At 34.9% G+C, this 15000-nt stretch overlaps 1 protein-coding gene across 2 annotated transcripts in view; it reads left to right on the plus strand.

Annotated features, from left to right (window-relative positions):
- Nucleotides 1-9925, plus strand: part of col5a2a (collagen, type V, alpha 2a) — a 96019-nt gene extending 86094 nt beyond the window's left edge. For both annotated transcript variants that reach the window (XM_061926561.2, XM_061926562.2), the window contains exons 49-54: nt 371-424; nt 514-621; nt 761-1070; nt 5240-5421; nt 5523-5765; nt 9515-9925. In XM_061926561.2, coding sequence (XP_061782545.1) covers nt 371-424; nt 514-621; nt 761-1070; nt 5240-5421; nt 5523-5765; nt 9515-9661 — 1044 coding nt within the window. In that variant the 3' untranslated portion in view covers nt 9662-9925. The remainder of the gene's footprint in view (nt 1-370; nt 425-513; nt 622-760; nt 1071-5239; nt 5422-5522; nt 5766-9514) is intronic.
- The last annotated feature ends 5075 nt before the right edge of the window (nt 9926-15000 follow it).

A 15000-nucleotide genomic window follows, 5' to 3' on the forward strand; every position in this document is an offset into this window, starting at 1 on the left:
TCTTTTATATATATATATATATATATATATATATATATATATATATATATATATATATATATATATATATATATATATATACAGTATATATATATGTATATTTTTTGCATTATGGCCATCAGCGAAGAAAAATCCATAAATTAGCCACACCTTATTACAAGCCGCAGGGTACAAAGCGTAGGAAAAAAATAGCGGCTTATAGTCCGGACTTTACGGTAATATTAGTGGCCACTGTAACATTACACACAGTTTGAACAGTCACACTGTGTTTGAATACTTAATTACAGTAAGTGATTCTTAAGTTTTACAGTTTTGAGAGCCAGTATACTTTTCGAATCTGCTTCCTAAAATCTAATGTTCCTCCTTTTAGGGTACAACAGGTGAACAGGGAGCTTCTGGAATTGTCGGACCAAACGGTGCTCGGGTAAATACCAACATTCCTGACATATTTCATGTTTTTTACATATATATATATACATATATATATACATCTTATACTAAATCATTATTCAGGGGCCACCCGGTCCTATTGGGCCTCCTGGAAAAGAAGGATACATTGGACAGCCCGGGCCGATGGGACCACCCGGAACCCGTGGACTCAGCGGAGAAATCGGACCAGAGGTACTATCTTGATAGACAAATTGTGCAAAAAGAAACTTCCAGTTCAGAATGAAGTCTGTCAAACATCTTCTGAGCAGATGTTTGGTGCGAACATGTCAGCGGGTTCCTTTTTCATGCCCTTCACGTGTTCAATAAACAGGGCCCTACAGGAGAACCCGGTCCCCAAGGCCCCCCCGGACCACCGGGACCTCCCGTGGCCGCCATGGACGATCTGTTCGGAGGCCCTCACGATTACGACGACGGGCCCCCTCCTCCGCCGGAGTTCAGCGAGGACGAGGCCCTCCCCAACAGCAACGGGTCCACCGTGGTGCCCGTGGACCCGGGAGTCCAGGCCACCCTGAAGGCCCTCAGCAGCCAAATTGACAGCATGAAGAGCCCGGACGGCAGCAAGAAGCACCCGGCCAGGACCTGTGACGACCTCAAGAGATGCTACCCCATGAAGAAGAGCGGTGAGGGAGGACACACAACAGGATTTGATTGTAGATTCCATTCTTGGGGCTAACGAATCGATTCTCTATTCAAAATCAATACTTTTTCAATATTAATGAGTACCAGTTCTATGATTAACTACATTCCTCCATGAAATAGATAAACAGCTCTGATAAAATTATACATTACTTCAAAGAAAACTGGTTTTGTTTGATAAAATTTTAACCAAACATTTAATACAGTCAAAAAAAGGCAACAGTTCGCTTCTCTTAAGTAAATCTGTACAGCAGTATTGATCATCTACATCAGAGGTGTCAAACTGTAGGCCTGGGGGCCAGATCTGGCCCGCCACATCATTGTATGTGGCCCGCGAAATCCTGGGAAAAATGTGTGTTATTAAAAATACTTACATACATACTTAAAAAAGTTTTTTACTAAATGCAAATAATTATTTTGATTTTGACAGGAAATAAATGTGTTATTATCTAATCATGCTAAATAGTACATTATTATATATACATATATTATATATATATATATATATATATATATATATATATATATATATATATATATATATATATACATATATATATATATATATATATATATATATATATATATATATATATATATATATATATATATATATATATATATATATGTCTTAATAAGGTTATCCAAAAAATAGTGCTCGATACCGTAGTAGAGCGCAATATATGTATGTGTGGGGGAAAAAATCACAAGACTATTTCATCTCTACAGGCCTGTTTCATGAGGGGGGGTACCCTCAATCATCAGGAGATTCTTTCTTTCAAAAAATCTCCTGATGATTGAGGGTACCCCCCCTCATGAAACAGGCCTGTAGAGATGAAATAGTCTTGTGATTTTTTTCCCACACATACATATATATATATATATATATATATATATATATATATATATATATATATATATATACATACACATATATATATACATATATATATATATATATATATATATATATATATATATATATATATACATATACATATACATACATATATATATATGTATATATATATATATATGTATATATATATACATACACATATATATATCTATATATATCCTCCATCCATCCATTTTCTACCGCTTGTCCCATATATATATATATATTTTACAACACAAATACAACGTTGAAACAACATACTTTTTGACGACCTTTAATCAATGCTGGGTTCTTATGTTTATTTGACCATTGAAATTTGGTAATTTCCCAACCAAAATTCTACAACACAAATACAACGTTGAAACAACATGCTTTTTGATGACGTTTAATCAATGTTGGGTTCTGACGTTAATTTGACCATTGAAATTTGGTCATTTCCCAACATTTTACAAACCAAATACAACGTTGAAACAACATGCTTTTTGACGATGTTTAATCAATGCTGGGTTGTGACGTTGATTAGATCATTAAATTTTGGTCATTTTCCAACCAAAATTCTACAACAGAAACACAACGTTGAAACAACATGCTTTTTGACGACGTTTAATAATGTTGGGTTCTGACGTTGATTTGATCATTGAAGTTTGGTAAATTTTACAACACAATTGCAACATTGAAAAAACATGCTTTTCGACAACGTTTATTCAATGTCAGGTTGTGATGTGGATTTGACCATTGAAATTTGGTAATTTCCCAACCAAAATTCTACAACACAAATACAACGTTGAAACAACATACTTTTTGATGATGTTTAATCAATGTTGGGTTCTGACGTTGATTTGACCATTGAAATTTGGTCATTTCCCAACCAACATTTTACAAGACAAATACAACGTTGAAACAACATGCTTTTTGCAACGTTTAATCAATGCTGTGTTGTGAGGTTCATTAGACCATTGAAATTTGGTCATTTCCCAACCAATATTCTACAACACTAACACAACGTTAAAACAACATGCTTTTTGACAACGTTTAATCAATGTCAGGTTGTAACGTTGATTTGACCATTGAATTTTGGTCATTTCCTGACCAAAATTCGACAACACAAACACAACGTTGAAACAACATGCTTTTTGACGGCGTTTAATCAATGCTGGGTTCTTACGTTGATTTGACCATTGAAATTTGGTCATTTCCCTACCAAAATTCTACAACACAAATACAACGTTGGAGCAACATGCTTTTTGACGATATTTAATCAATGCTGGGTTCTGACATTAATTTGATCATTGAAATATGGTCATTTCCCAACCAAAATTCTGCAACACAAACACAACGTTCAAACAACATGCTTTTTGACAACGTTTAATAATGTTGGGTTCTGACATTAATTTGACCATTGAAATTTGGTCATTAACCAACCAAAACTCTTCAACACAAATGCAACGTTGAAACAACATGCTTTTTGACGACGTTTAATCAATGTTGGGTTCTGACGTTGATTTGACTATTGAAATTTGGTAATTTCCCAGCCAAAATTCTACAACGTTGAAACAACATGCTTTTTGACGACGTTTAATCAATGTGAGGTTGTGACGTTGATTTGACCATTGAATTTTGGTCATTTCCCAACCAAAATTCTACAACACAAACACAACGTTCAAACAACATGCTTTTTGACAATGTTTAATAATGTTGGGTTCTTACATTAATTTGACCATTGAAATTTGGTCATTAACCAACCAAAACTCTTCAACACAAATACAACGTTGAAACAACATGCTTTTCGACGACGTTTAATCAATGCTGGGTTCTTACGTTGATTTGACCATTGAAATTTGGTCATTTCCCAACCAATATTCTACAACACTAATACAACGTTAAAACAACATGCTTTTTGACAACGTTTAATGAATGTTAGGTTGTAACATTGATTTGACCATTGAATTTTGGTCATTTCCTGACCAAAATTCGACAACACAAACACAACGTTGAAACAACATGCTTTTTGACGGCGTTTAATCAATGCTGGGTTCTTACGTTGATTTGACCATTGAAATTTGGTCATTTCCCTACCAAAATTCTACAACACAAATACAACGTTGGAGCAACATGCTTTTTGACGATATTTAATCAATGCTGGGTTCTGACATTAATTTGATCATTGAAATATGGTCATTTCCCAACCAAAATTCTGCAACACAAACACAACGTTCAAACAACATGCTTTTTGACAACGTTTAATAATGTTGGGTTCTGACATTAATTTGACCATTGAAATTTGGTCATTAACCAACCAAAACTCTTCAACACAAATGCAACGTTGAAACAACATGCTTTTTGACGACGTTTAATCAATGTTGGGTTCTGACGTTGATTTGACTATTGAAATTTGGTAATTTCCCAGCCAAAATTCTACAACGTTGAAACAACATGCTTTTTGACGACGTTTAATCAATGTGAGGTTGTGACGTTGATTTGACCATTGAATTTTGGTCATTTCCCAACCAAAATTCTACAACACAAACACAACGTTCAAACAACATGCTTTTTGACAATGTTTAATAATGTTGGGTTCTTACATTAATTTGACCATTGAAATTTGGTCATTAACCAACCAAAACTCTTCAACACAAATACAACGTTGAAACAACATGCTTTTCGACGACGTTTAATCAATGCTGGGTTCTTACGTTGATTTGACCATTGAAATTTGGTCATTTCCCAACCAAAATTCTACAACACAAATACAACGTTGAAACAACATGTTTTTTGACAACATTTACTGTAATCAATGCTGGGTTCTGACATTAATTTGATCATTGAAATATGGTCATTTCCCAACCAAAATTCTGCAACACAAACACAACGTTCAAACAACATGCTTTTTGACAACGTTTAATAATGTTGGGTTCTGACATTAATTTGACCATTGAAATTTGGTCATTAACCAACCAAAACTCTTCAACACAAATACAACGTTGAAACCACATGCTTTATGACAACGTTTAATCAATGCTGTGTTCTTACGTTGATTTGACCATTGAAATTAGGTCATTTCCCAACCAAACAAATACAACTATTTTGCAACAATGTTCTAAAGTCTGTTTTAAAGGCCATGTATGTGTAATCAACGTTGTATCAATGTCTTGTGCCTGCTGGGGTGGCCCTAAGCGATTACCTCAGCAGAGAACTAAACTCAAACGTGACAACATGATGTCACTCACGAATGTTTCCTCCGTTCACTCCGTGCAGGAGAATACTGGGTCGATCCCAACCAAGGCACTGCCGAGGACGCCATCAAAGTCCACTGCAACCTGGAAACCGGAGAGACCTGCATCTCTGCCAGCCCGCCCAGCATACCTCGTAAAAACTGGGGGAGCTCTTCCAGGAACAAACCTGTGTGGTTTAACGCCGACATCATTAGAGGAACACACGTGAGCGCTGACATTTGAACAACTGTTTGTAATATTTCGAAGCCCAGCACTGTGACAAGACTTTTAGTTTCTAAGGACGTCCATGTTGTTTGTCTTCATAGTTCACCTACGGCAGCAAAGATCAGACCGCGAACACCATCACCGTCCAGATGACCTTCATTCGCCTGCTGTCCAAAGAAGCCTCTCAGTCCATTACGTACCACTGCAAGAACTCTGTGGGCTACAAAGACCAGAAGGCGGGCAACTTGAAGAAGGCCGTGGTCCTCAAAGCTTCCAACGACCTAGAGCTCAAAGCAGAGGGAAACAACCGCTTCAGATACACAGTCGTGGAGGACTCCTGCTCAGTAAGTTCCAGCTCAAATCGACCAAAAAACCCACACATGGTTTGTTCGTTGTTTTCTTTGGACTCCTGTTGAGCTGGCAAAACTAGAAACGTGCTGTCAAAAGGCTGAAAAAGACTTGAAAAGAACACAATTAACAACAAGTAGTTTAATCAGCCCGTCCAAAATGTATGTGCTGCCGGGCACAAAATGGCTGCACTGCAGGCATAAAATGGGTGCATGAAACGTTGGTTCACAGGGAAAATTTTTATAAGTTTTTTTTTTTGGACTGTGGCTCGTAAATGGAAAAGTTAGTACATAAATTGAGGTTCCGCGCTTTATATGAAACTTAACGGCCAAAAAAATGCTTTTTATTTATACATTTCTTTCTGATAATTGTGTTATTTCACTAAAAATAAATCGGGAACAATTTTAGTTTTACCCCTGTATTTTTTTAGGGCATGCAAATATTTTTGCTGAGAGCTGTCCCTCAATCAACTTCAACCTCAAACAAAAACACCAAATATGTCATTTTATTTTTTTCCTATTTTAAATCTTTGAGAGCTTATTGATCAAATGTCAGTTTACCATTAGTATACATTTTTCACATTTAAATGTGTGACATTCTCTGATCAAACAAGGGTCAATATGGAAAAAATAAAACATTACTACTTTGATATTTTTATTTATGACGGAAGTTTAATTAGAAATTTCAGCAAAAAAAAAAATATATATATATATATATTTTTTTTTTTACAAAACGTTTTAACGCCCTTAAAGAATTCAGGACTTTTATGTCCGGTTTGGCCAAAAGATAATTCAAATGTTATGAAAATATTTCATTTATAATGAATAATTCCTACTTAGTAGAAATAATTGACAAAGGTCAGTAGGAACGGTTACCTTTCATTTTTGAATCGATATGGAAAAATCTACCGCTATCTGGAAACCAATACTTAATTTTTGGTACTTTTGTGCGTGTTTATGTGTTATTACATTTTCATTTGTTAAATAATACAATATATTTAAAACTGAGTTGATATTGAAAATTGTGCTGTCTAGTTGTTACACCATTCCTTTTTTGAGTCTCATTTGCGAGTATCACATTGTAAAAATCGCATGCAGTTGCAATTCCCACACATTAGATGGCAGTAGTGTTTAATCTATGGAAGTCGTCTTCTATCTTCCAAAAGTCGTCCTCTTTTGTGCTCCCCCTTACAGTTCTTCCCGCTCCTACTGTGTTCCGTATTGCATGCGAGTGTCTTCCCGTTGTACTCATGTCCCAATGTAGATGCCACTCCTTCAAAATAGTTCCTTCAATTAATGCGTTTGCTTCTGTCTTACTGAGAAGTATCTCTCTTGTTATGAAAATATTTCATTTATAATGAATAAATCCTACTTAGTAGAAATAATTGACAAAGTTCAGTAGAAACGGTTACCTTTCACATTTGAATCGATATGGTAAAATCTACCCCTATCTGAAAACCAACACTTCATTTTCGGTACTTTTGTGCATGTTTATGTGTTATTAAATGTTCATTTGTTAAATAATACAATGTATTTATTAATCTAACATTTAAAACTGAGTTGATTTTGAAAATTGTGCTGTCTAGTTGTTACACCATTCCTTTTTTGAGTCTCATTTGCGAGTATCACATTGTTAAAATCGCATGCAGTTGCAATCCCCACACATTAGATGGCAGTAGTGTTTAATCTATGGAAGTCGTCTTCCATCTTCCAAAAGTCGTCCTCTTTTTGTGCTCCCCCTTACAGTTCTTCCCGCTCCTACTGTGTTCTGTATTGCATGCGAGTGTCTTCCCGTTGTACTCATGTCCCAATGTAGATGCCACTTCTTCAAAATAGTTCCTTCAATTAATGCGTTTGCTTCTGTCTTACTGAGAAGTATCTTTCTTGTTATGAAAATATTTCATTTTTAATGAATAAATCCTACTGAGTAGAAATAATTGACATTTCAGGTCAGTAGGAACGGTTACCTTTCATATTTGAATCGATATGGTACAATCTACCGCTATCTGGAAACCAATACTTAATTTTTGGTAATTTTGTGCGTGTTTATGTTTTATTAAATGTTCATTTGTTGAGTAATACAATGCATTTATGAATCTAACATTTAAATCTGAGTTGATATTGAAAATTGTGCTGTCTAGTTGTTACACCAATCCTTTTTTGAGTCTCATTTGCGAGTATCACATTGTAAAAATCGCATGCAGTTGCAATTCCCACACATTAGATGGCAGTAGTGTTTAATCTATGGAAGTCATCTTCCATCTTCCAAAAGCCGTCCTCTTTTTGTGCTCCCCCTTACAGTTCTTCCCGCTCCTACTGTGTTCTGCATTGCATGCGAGTGTCTTCCCGTTGTACTCATGTCCCAATGTAGATGCAGCTCCTTCAAAATAGTTCCTTCAATTAATGCGTTTGCTTCTGTCTTACTGAGAAGTATCTCTCTTGTTATGAAAATATTTCATTTATAATGAATAAATCCTACTTAGTACAAATAATTGACAAAGGTCAGTAGGAACGGTTACCTTTCATATTTGAATCGATATGGTACAATCTACCGCTATCTGGAAACCAATACTTAATTTTTGGTAATTTTGTGCGTGTTTATGTTTTATCAAATGTTCATTTGTTGAGTAATACAATGCATTTATTAATCTAACATTTAAAACTGAGTTGATATTGAAAATTGTGCTGTCCAGTTGTTATACCATTCCTTTTTTGAGTCTCATTTACGAGTATCATATTGTAAAATGTGCATGCAGCTGCAATTCCCAGCCATTTGATGGCAGTAGTGTTTAGTCTATGGAAGTCATCTTCCATCTTCTAAAAGTCGTCCTCTTTTGTGCTCCCCCTTACAGTTCTTCCCGCTCCTACTGTGTTCTGTATTGCATGCGAGTGTCTTCCCGTTGTACTCATGTCCCAATGTAGATGCCACTCCTTCAAAATAGTTCCTTCAATTAATGTGTTTGCTTCTGTCTTACTGAGAAGTATCTCTCTTGTTATGAAAATATTTCATTTATAATGAATAAACCCTACTTAGTAGAAATAATTGACAAAGGTCAGTAGGACCTTTCATATTTGAATCGATATGGTACAATCTACCGCTATTTGGAAACCAGTACTTATTTTTTGGTACTTTTGTGCGTGTTTATTTTTTTATTAAATGTTCATTTGTTGAGTAATACAATGCATTTATTAATCTAACATTTAAAACTGAGTTGATATTGAAAATTGTGCTGTCCAGTTGTTATACCATTCCTTTTTTGAGTCTCATTTGCGAGTATCATATTGTGAAATTTAGTCTATGGAAGTCGTCTTCCATCTTCCAAAAGTCGTCCTCTTTTGTGCTCCCCCTTACAGTTCTTCCCGCTCCTACTGTGTTCTGTATTGCATGCGAATGTAGATGCCACTCTCTCAAAATATTTCCTTCAATTAATGCATTTGCTTCTGTCTTACCGAGAAGTATCTCTCTGAGCTTCTCTCGTGTTAGCGTCTGCTTTGCCAGCTGATCTGCCAATTGTGCTGCAACCCCGGACACTACTTTATTAACTATACATTGCCTCAATCTGCTGAATCCATTTATTGCCATTATTAAAGTTTAACTTTGAACAGCAAGGCTCGGAGAAACATCGGAGACGATGTCGCCTGTCATAAAGTCTTTGCACTTTTTCGGATGACCTTATCAAGTCGAGCTTTTGAAAAAGATGAGCGGCGTTGACGACACTGACCTTTCATCTCGTCTCTTCCAACAGCAGGCGAACGGCAACTGGGGCAAGACGGTGTTTGAGTACAGGACACAGAAAACCGCCAGACTTCCCATTTTGGATATCGCCCCCGTGGACATTGGCGGCCCAAATCAAGAGTTCGGCATCGACATCGGGCCAGTGTGCTTCTTGTAAAGAACGTCACGGGTTGGCACTCCTGATTGAACTGAGAAGGTGTCCTGATTGTACATACGAGTACTGAGGACTGTTCTGGCCCTGCGGCAAGATATTTATTGTGCCTTTCAAACTCGGAAAAAGATTTAGTTAAGACGAATGTTCGGAATCGACTCGTACGATCGGGTCAACCCACGAATCACGGCGTAAGTTTTGTTGTCGGACTTGGTTAAAAAAGTGCTAAAATTCAACGTTTTTCGTGCTTAAGTGATGGACCCCACCCCCCCCCCAAAAAAAAAGCATTTTTCATGACCCACATTTTTTTTATGAGAGATTGACGTTTCCTGTTAGCTACCTCGTCACGAGGATGTGACGCAACGTGTAAAAGGTGCTGTGTTGAACACTAACTACTCCAAGGGATGCCAATAAAGATCTTTCCGTCTCAGGATGGAGAGGTGAATATCACCTTAGTGTGAGTCGTGTGTGTGTGTGTTTGTGTGTGTGTGTGTGTGTGTGTGAGGCTTTGTAACTTTTACAATCTTGCAATATGGAACCTTAAAAAGGGAGCGACGATTATTCTTTTTTTTTATGCATGCCGATTCCCCCTCTCAATATAATATATTCTCTCCATTTAATTTCTCTTATACAAGAAGAGGTGGCTGTTTGCTTTGTATCTCTTGCTATGCAACAAATTAAACAAACTGCGTGTTAATCTGCCAAACTCGTGTCGTACTAATTTAGGAAGGTTTTTTATTATTTTGTCATTTTGCACACAAAGTTACGGAGCCCCTAAAGGGACATGGGGGAAATTTTAATTTTTAAATTAAAAAAACAAAAAATGTTTAATTTTTTTTAGACATGTATCTCGTGCACACGAGAAACTTTTTATAAAGTTATAAAAAAAAATATATATATATATATATTTTTTTAGACATGTATTTCGTGCGCACGAGAAACTTTTCATAAAGTTATAATAAAAAATTAAAAACTTTTTTTTTTTTGACATGTATCTCTTGCGCACAAGAAACTATCTCGTGCGCACGAGACACTTTATAGTTATAAAAAAAAAAATTTTTTTTTTTTTAGACATGTATCTCTTGCGCACAAGAAACTCGTGCGCATGAGAAACTTTTTATAAAGTTATAAAAAATATATATATATTTTTTTTTTAGACATGTATCTCGAGCACACGAGAAACTTTTTATAAAGTTATAAAAAATAAAAAAAATATTTTTTTTTTTAGACATGTATCTCGTGCACACAAGAAACTTTTTATAAAGTTATAAAAAAATTAAAAAATATATATATATTTTTTTTAGACATGTATTTCGTGCGCACGAGAAACTTTTTATAAAGTTATAATAAAAAATTCAAAACTTTTTTTTTTGACATGTATCTCGTGCGCACAAGAAACTATCTTGTGCGCACGAGAAACTTTTATAGTTATAAAAAAAAAAAATGTTTTTCTTTTTAGACATGTATCTCGTGCGCACAAGAAACTATCTCATGCGCACGAGAAACTTTTTATAAAGTTATAAAAAAATAAAAACCTTTTTTTTAGACATGTATCTCTTGCGCACAAGAAACTCGTGCGCACGAGAAACTTTTTATAAAGTTATAAAAAATAAAAAAAATATTTTTTTTTTAGACATGTATCTCGTGCACACGAGAACCTTTTTATAAAGTTATAAAAAAATTAAAAAATATATATATATATTTTTTTAGACATGTATTTCGTGCGCACGAGAAACTTTTTATAAAGTTATAATAAAAAATTCAAAACTTTTTTTTTGACATGTATCTCGTGCGCACAAGAAACTATCTTGTGCGCACGAGAAACTTTTATAGTTATAAAAAAAAAAAATGTTTTTCTTTTTAGACATGTATCTCGTGCGCACAAGAAACTATCTCATGCGCACGAGAAACTTTTTATAAAGTTATAAAAAAATAAAAACCTTTTTTTTAGACATGTATCTCTTGCGCACAAGAAACTCGTGCGCACGAGAAACTTTTTATAAAGTTATAAAAAATAAAAAAAATATTTTTTTTTTAGACATGTATCTCGTGCACACGAGAACCTTTTTATAAAGTTATAAAAAAATTAAAAAATATATATATATTTTTTTTTAGACATGTATTTCGTGCGCACGAGAAACTTTTTATAAAGTTATAATAAAAAATTCAAAACTTTTTTTTTGACATGTATCTCGTGCGCACAAGAAACTCTCGTGCACACGAGAAACTTTTTATAAAGTTATAAAAAAATAAAAATATATATTTTTTAGACATAAAAAAAAATAATTTTTTTTTTTTTTTTAGACATGTATCTCGTGCGCACAAGAAACTTTTTATAAAGTTATAAAAAAACTTTTATAACTTTATATAAAGTTTTTTTTTTATAACTTTATAAAAAGTTTCTCGTGCGCACGAGATACATGTCTAAAAAAATAAAATAAAAAATTATTAAAACATTTTTTCCCCCATGTCCTTTTAGGGGCTCCGTACAAAGTGACAAAGTGTAGTGTTTTTTTTTTTGTAACTTGAATTGTTGATTGTGCCATCATGGTCATCTGGTGCTTTATTCTAGTATATTTATTATAGATTTTTGTTTTATTATTATTATTTTGTACTTTTCTGCCTGATACATCCCAGAAAGGAGGACACCCATTTTTCACACTGGATGCATTTTGAGTTTCATCCTTCTGAAATAAACTTTGCAACTACTTTTCTCCGGCTGTGTTTCTTTCAGATGACAAAGAAGTCAGATTCAGATTCAAATTCAGAAATACTTTATTAACCTCTAAATGCTTAATGGCCACATGCGTGGACAGCACCTTTTAGCTCTTATTTCCAAAATGGTGTAGACTACTGAATTGGGGTCTTATGGCCACTTATGTGGACACTTACACTGCCATCTGGTGGTGTCAGAAGAGTATAACATACAATGGAATTTGGGGGGGAAAAAGTGTAAAAATAAGAATTAGCATGCCACTAAACATGACGTACACGTTTGTGTACTTATGGACTAAGTACATCATATCAAAAGATGATTCTTAGTTTTTTTTTCTAATTAGGGTCCAATAAGCCCAAATAGCAAAGAGAAATAAGAAAAAGCATGTAAAGAAACAGCTTAGGCCTTAAGAGGTTAATCCCTGACGTGAAGTAAAAATATATTCAGTCAAAGGCTGGACTCCAAGGACTGAGGCCAAGGGAAAAAACCCTCATAGCCATAAAACACATAAACATGTTACATAGAATCAACAAAACTTGCAACAGAGGGAAAGGAGTGGGAGCCATGGAGGCTGGCTGCTGTACAAGCGCTACTCAGCCATCCAAGGGATTCAAGCGTCAAATGTGTCCATAAATGCAAAAATATGATATACAACACATAATAGACTAGAATAGGAAGGGGATTCATATTTGCGATTTACCTGACACATGAAACGTGACAAATTGGGGAGTGCACTATCCACTTTAGCCGGCAGATGGCAGAAGAGTGTTGATTATCTTAAAATTCCGACTTTGGCCACAGCGTCAGTTGCTATGCAGAGTGGCGCTTTCCATCATTTTCAGCAGACCGCATTGCAAAATGATCACCCACCCAGGAACGGGGCTATATTCCCTGACTGTAGGTCTTTATTGTCATTTTACTTTAAAAAAAAAGTACAACAATATTAGTTTTTGATACAACCGTCAATGAGCAGACATACGATATCTTGTTACAGGAAGACGGATGGGATGGCTCGCCACCGGGATGCAACGTGTAAATAAAAAAAAGGTAGAAAATAAAGGTAAGACATTGGGGGAGTGGAGGGAGGAGGAGGAGAAAAAAAAGCAGCTCCCAAACTAAGCTACTATGGGAGGGGGGGCTCAGTTTGAAACCTGGAAAAAAAAAACCTCGGAAAAAAAATAAGCACATAACTAAAAAAAACTCCAGGGCACTGATCGGTAAGCCGTCATACCGCAAGGGGTTGAAGCGGGGGGGTATGTGTGCAGTAGTCTATGGGTGCGTGCTTTGTCTATAAGCCTGGAGGCCGGGAGTCAACATCCCAGGCGTCTTTGAAGAACGAGGGACGGACTTTTCAGAGCGTATTTTGCTGCACTGGTCTCACAGGGGTGTTTACAGCATGACCCTGCCAAGGCCGTTGCAGATGGAGCCGAACTGTAGGTAAGGATTGTCTTCGGTTAGAACGAACAAACCCATTCCAACGGTTTGTCAGGTCTCATTGTTCATTCCAGTTCTCAAATTGATCATAATGTCGCCTTGCAGAGTGGAAAGCTTCTCCGAGATGTTGTCCAATTTGCGACTCTAATCTGAGATTGTCATGGGTCTGGGTGCTCCCAGCTCGGCTCCTCAGGGAGTCTGTTATGTCCATAAGCAAGGCTCAGTCCAATCAGCAGATGACTTGTTATCAAAGTTCCAAATAGGTAGAGTTTCAATGTCTTCAAAACGAGCAATAGCTTGCATATTTGCTGTTAAGAGACCTACAGGTGTCATATTATGAATTTTAATGTTACCGCCCAGCTTGGGTGTTCTTGGTCTGAGACATCCCGGAAGAAGAACCATCGCTTCTCATCCAACCTGATGGAGTTAGAGAGGTGCTGCAGAGAGGAATGGGCGAAACTGCCCTAAGAGGGGTGTGCCAAGCTCGTGGCGTCGTAGTCAAAAAGTAATTTCTGCCAAAGGTGCATCAGCAAAGTGTTGAGCAAAAAGTCTGATGTGTTATTATAATTTTTTTTGAATTTGCAGGTTTTTGGAAAATATTTTCAAATGAATCATTATGGGGTATTGTGAGTAGAAATTTGAGGACGAAAATGAATTTATACCATTTTGGAGTAAGGCAGTAATATAACAAAATGTGGAAAAAGTGAAGCCAGTAAATACTCTCAGGATGCACTGTGTGTGTATATATATATATATATATATATATATATATATATATATATATATATATATATATATATATATATATATATATATCAGTACATACATATATATATATATATCAATACATACATATATATATATATATATATATATATATATATATATATATATATATATATATATATATATATATACATATATCAATACATACATATATATATATATATCAATAAATACATATATATATATATATATATATATATGCATATATCAATACATACATATATCTATATATATCTATATATATATGCATATATCAATACATACATATATCTATATATATCTATATATATATACATATATATATATATATATATATATATATATCAATACATACATATGTATATATATATATATCAATACATACATATATATATATATATATATATACATACATATGTATGTATTGATA

Source organism: Nerophis lumbriciformis, linkage group LG31 (assembly GCF_033978685.3).
Source record: "Nerophis lumbriciformis linkage group LG31, RoL_Nlum_v2.1, whole genome shotgun sequence".
NCBI lineage: Eukaryota > Metazoa > Chordata > Actinopteri > Syngnathiformes > Syngnathidae > Nerophis > Nerophis lumbriciformis.